This window comes from Borostomias antarcticus (assembly GCF_949987555.1).
Source record: "Borostomias antarcticus genome assembly, chromosome: 12".
Taxonomy (NCBI): domain Eukaryota; kingdom Metazoa; phylum Chordata; class Actinopteri; order Stomiiformes; family Stomiidae; genus Borostomias; species Borostomias antarcticus.
The window spans coordinates 16158717-16163716 of NC_140245.1; the positions used below are offsets into that span (position 1 = coordinate 16158717).

General features: G+C 45.5%; 1 protein-coding gene across 1 annotated transcript in view; it reads left to right on the forward strand.

Annotated features, from left to right (window-relative positions):
• smyd3 (SET and MYND domain containing 3) overlaps window positions 1-5000 on the forward strand; it is a 182213-nt gene that overhangs the window by 26116 nt on the left and 151097 nt on the right. The window contains exon 5 of the mRNA XM_084447051.1: window positions 211-362. Within this exon, the coding sequence (XP_084303177.1) occupies window positions 211-362 (152 nt within the window). The remainder of the gene's footprint in view (window positions 1-210; window positions 363-5000) is intronic.

Here is a 5000-nt window from a genome sequence, read left to right on the forward strand (position 1 = left end):
GTTGCCCAAAAATGCGTTTCAGATTTTGGGATAGATTGGAGGAAAAAAACATTCCTCAGAAAAAACCTATTTGCACAAGCTTTGCAATTTTGCAAACATATATTGCAGAATTAACCTTCTAGCTTTTTGTGAGATGGAAGTCAAGGAGGGAGGTGTGTTCGAGCATATTGGAGTGTGTTAACTGTGTGTGTGTGTGTGTGTGTGTTACAGACCTCAGTGATATGAGTGAGGAGAAGAGAGAGGGCCTGACTCAACTGGGCTCAATGCTTCAGCTTTACCTCCAGCAGGAAGTACCAGAGCTCACACAGGAAGTGGCGTCTCCTCTACCGCCAGGCCTGGACTCTCTCAGCCTTCTGGCCCGAGTAAGTTACCCTGGTGTGGGACACACACACACACACACACACACAGGGTATGGGAAGATTCACCAATTCGCATTGGTGCACCGGCATAAAAGTTCACGATGTGAGTGCATCGGTTAAAAAAGCACCAGATACAATTTGAAACGAACTCGCGATGCATAGTTTTTATCTTTGCTTCAGTAGAATCTGAGGTATTTATATAGAATTTGAAATGTGACCAGTCGATATTTAGATCCCTCCTCTAAACAGTTTCTCAAGCGTGCTCTCTCGTCTTCTCCACTGCGGTCAGGAAGATAGGAGGAGGAGCCATGGTGGCGATAGAGACACACGAGAACAGACAAAAAAAAAGTTGTAAAATGATTTGAGGGTCAACATCTCTAGCTAGATAGGTGAAGTAACCAGCTTTATGTCCCACCGCAGTTGACCTGCCTGGGGACTGCAGATGAAAATGAGCTTAGGTCTACTAGCTAACTCTGGTACATTTACATTGATGTGGAAACTGATATGTTGATTCATGTGCATTGTCCCTTCTTTTAAATGAAATAAACAAACAAACAAACAAACAAACAAACAGTCTCATAAGTAGAAATGGTGCTCGGAGAACACAGACGTCCACCCAAGCATGCATTTTGTGGCTCTGTTTGGTATTGCTGCATTCGTCAGGTCGAAAGCTTTATGCCAGTCCAAACAATATGGTCTCTGTGACCTTCTCACATCGAGATATGGCCATTTCAACCCCCCCCCCCCATTGTCAGTGAATGGGGAGGATTTTTCCCTCCTGAGCCAAAGTCCAAAAAATGAATGGAGGTGAATGGGCAGCCGGGTTTGGGCGGCTCTGTGGCGCCCCCCTCGGGTCGCAGGTGGCGGGGGGTGGTTTGGTGCACTTGGGCTCTCCCCCCACACCTCCCAGTCCAAACCCTGTGTCTCCTGTGCCCCCCACACAGGGGGCTGGCTTTGCTCAAAGTTTTGTTTTAATTTGTGGATCTGCTCCAAAATTTAGTGGGTTCTTCCTTGGCCCATGTTACTCCATCGCTGTGTGTTGGTTCTTCCTTGGTCCGTGTTACACCATCGCTGTGTGTGGGTTCTTCCTTGGCCCGTGTTACACCATCGCTGTGTGTGGGTTCTTCCTTGGCCCATGTTACACCATCGCTGTGTGTGGGTTCTAGTTTCATGACAGTACTTGTAGTTTTTACATAATCCTGCTTACTAACTAACAAACACCTGAACCAACAAACGGCATCACACACGCCACCAAAAACATTACCTCTCACCCTACACTGTCGCTGGGGCAGAGGTCACAGACCGAAAATATTTGTATTTCTTCATCTCAGTCAGAAAATGTCCGATAGCTGTGATGCTAATTTTGTGCTAATGTTCGATGCTAATGTTCAACTCCATTGGCTTATGATAAAAACGTTGGTTCATAATGTACTGTATCTATAATGTATCAGATCGTTATCCCCGATTCCCATTTCTAACACATATGCACACAAACGCACGCACACACACGCACACACGCACACACGCACACACACGCACACACATACTGTACATAAACAAACTGTACACATACGCACACACACACACACACACACACACACACACACACACACACACACACACACACATACACATGCATACAGTCACACACACTGTCACACACATGTATATACCTGTACACACACACACACACAAACATACTGTACAGTCACACACACATGTTTATGCGTGTTTGTAAATCACTGGATCCAAGATTGAACTGAACAAGGGGCCCAGTGAGGCTGGAAGCTCTACTGAAGAGCAGCGTCGTTTCAGATTCACATTTACATACATTCAGATTCAGATTCAGACAACTTTATTGGTCCCAGAAGGGCAATTCATTTGCAGCCCATAACCCATCCACAGATAAAAACACAGCAAAAACATTGACAAGCAAAAAAAACAGTTGTATGTTTAGAGACATCAGATCCACTTCATGCTAGACAGAGGCGGAGCAGCAGTGATATTAATAACTACAACATAAGTAGTACAGTAGTACATAGTTCACAGTTACAAAACAGCTTAGTGGCTGCTGTAAGCATTTAGTAGACTGGTGGCAGAAGGAATGAAGGACTTGGCATAGCAGTTTGTTCTCCTGGGGGGCACTATGGACCGTACCGCCAACCTGAGGACATTAAGGCAAATTCATTGACCAGAACGTGGTCAGGTTGGCTAATAATCTTTTCTGCCTTCTGGACCTCCTGTTCCTCCCAACAGGAGCCCAAGTTGCTCTGCCTAAATCTGATTATCTTGGAGCAGACTTTTACAATACCATTTACACTAAGCTATTTATTTTGTCCTAGACAAATAGACAAACCATTGAACCAGCAAATAAAAGGGAATGTCAGAAGGCTTTCTATGAATGATTGGGAGGAGTTGCATAGAGAGGAGTGGAGCTTCCTCATCAAGTGGTTCTTTGTTGTCCACGCTTGCCAACTGAGTTTGTGCTGAGTTTAGAGTGGAACACGGTTCACAGGTGATTATATGTGTCGACAATTTGGACGTCCTCACCATGTATTATATGGCCTTTGGTTTGCTGATATTCTGCCTAAAATCAATAATTTGTTCCTTTGTTTTTGATACATTTCGATCAAGGTAGTTATCATCACATCATGGACAGGACACAGTCCTGTGCTTGAGGCTATACTGTTGGACGTGTCCATTCACTTAGGACATGTGTCCTAACACCTGCTGGGTTCTGTCAGCTAGAAAATTTAAAAACAACATTGAAAGCTGATCAGGTCGTTTAAAAGCTGAGCAGGTCATTTAAAATAAGCAAGTCGCTCAATCAAAATGTGAGGCTGTATTTTGTTGAAAGCTGAAGAGAAATCAGTGAATAAAAGCCTCACATGATATTTAGGTTTCTCAAGGTGCTTGTATTGTGTAGGATGAAGAGTTTTGCATCCTCCGCACCTTTGCCAGCTTGATAGGCAAACTGCAGGGGGTCAAATTTGCCGTCTATCAGGAACAGAGTCATGTCTTTTAAAATCTCAAAGATTTTCATGACGAGATGTGAGCGCTGCAGGTGTAAACTCCTTTAGTTCACTGTGATTTGTTGATTTGGGGATGGGTATTACGGTGGATGTGTTCCAGATTGTAGGTATCTGGCCTGTATCTGCGCACCTCTGAAAGAGGTTAGTGAAGACCCCACCCAGTGTTGATGGTTGATTGAACCTTAACCAGAGGGATTGGGTTTGTGCATGATCTGCCAGTTCAAAAGCCTTTACTGCCCAGTCAAAACAGCCACTATGAGCCATTTAAAATACACGGACATGACTGAATATAAATCAGATACTCTACATGCCACTGACAAATAGCAGTAGAGTAGAATGAGGGCGACGAACATGAGCTGGTAATATGACAACTCACTGGATGATCTTGACCCCTGACCCTGACCTGGTACACACACTCAAGTCGCTTACGAAGGCGAGAGTTTACCCAATTTCCATCTCAAATGAGGGGGGGGGGCTGTGTAGCTGCATAGCCAAGCCTTTCCGTCAAACTCATAGTTTAATTTCAGCTGCGAGAGCTGGTTTTCCCAGCAAAATCATATTTATTTATTCCTTATTAAGTCAAAATGAAGGAGGGATTTCCAATTAGAATAGGGGAGGGGAGGCTGTGTGTGTGTGTGTTGCACACACAGGCATATGTTAGTGTGTTGTGTGTGTGTGTGTGTGTGTCTGTGTGTGTTGCACACACAGGCATATGTTAGTGTGTTGTGTGTGTGTGTTTGTGTTTGCTGGGTTGGGTACGTGGGTGTGAGGGCTTGCACATGTAACTGCGTGTGTAGGTGTGTGTGTTGGGGTGGGGGGTAATCCTGATTATAACTGAGAAGAGTCCAATGGGAGCTGGGCAAGGTTCCGATGGAGATGGAGATGGAGAGGGAGAGGGATATCGACTGGTTTAATTAAAGTTGCTGAGCTGGTGTTGGGGATTATATAGGGAGACGGGAGAGAGAGGGGGAGGTGAGAGGTGGAGAGAGATGGAGAGATAGAGAGAGGGAGAGAAATAGATGTAGAGAGACGTAGATAGCGAGAAAGAATAAGGTACAGGGAGAGAGGGAGAAGAGGGGAGAGGTATGTGGTAGAGAGAGGGAGGAGAGAGTGGGAGAGGGGGAGAAGAGGAGAGAGGTATGGGGTAGAGAGAGGGAGGAGAGAGTGGGAGAGAGGGAGAAGAGGAGAGAGGTATGGGGTAGAGAGAGGGAGGAGAGAGTGGGAGAGAGGGAGAAGAGGAGAGGTGTGGGGTAGAGAGAGAGAGAAAGAGAGGGAGGAAGAATGCACTCCTTATGCATTATTCTGACGTATAAAAAGCACACATGCTGTAGCTGGTTGTAGTTTACATGTAGTGCATGGAGAGAGAGAGAGAGAGAGAGAGAGAGAGAGAGAGAGAGAGGAACATAGCCAAAGGTGAACCTCCAGGCCATGGTCAAGCCCTGTACCCCCTCCTGACCACGACACTCTGCTACCTCAGGGTGATTGGTTGCGTCACGGTCACAGCTCGCTGCCCATCTTTCCCCGCAGGCTCAAAACTCACCTCTTCAAGAAGTACTACCAGAATCCTCCCTCTTAAGCACCTATTATATTTGTTAAATTTTGAAAAACT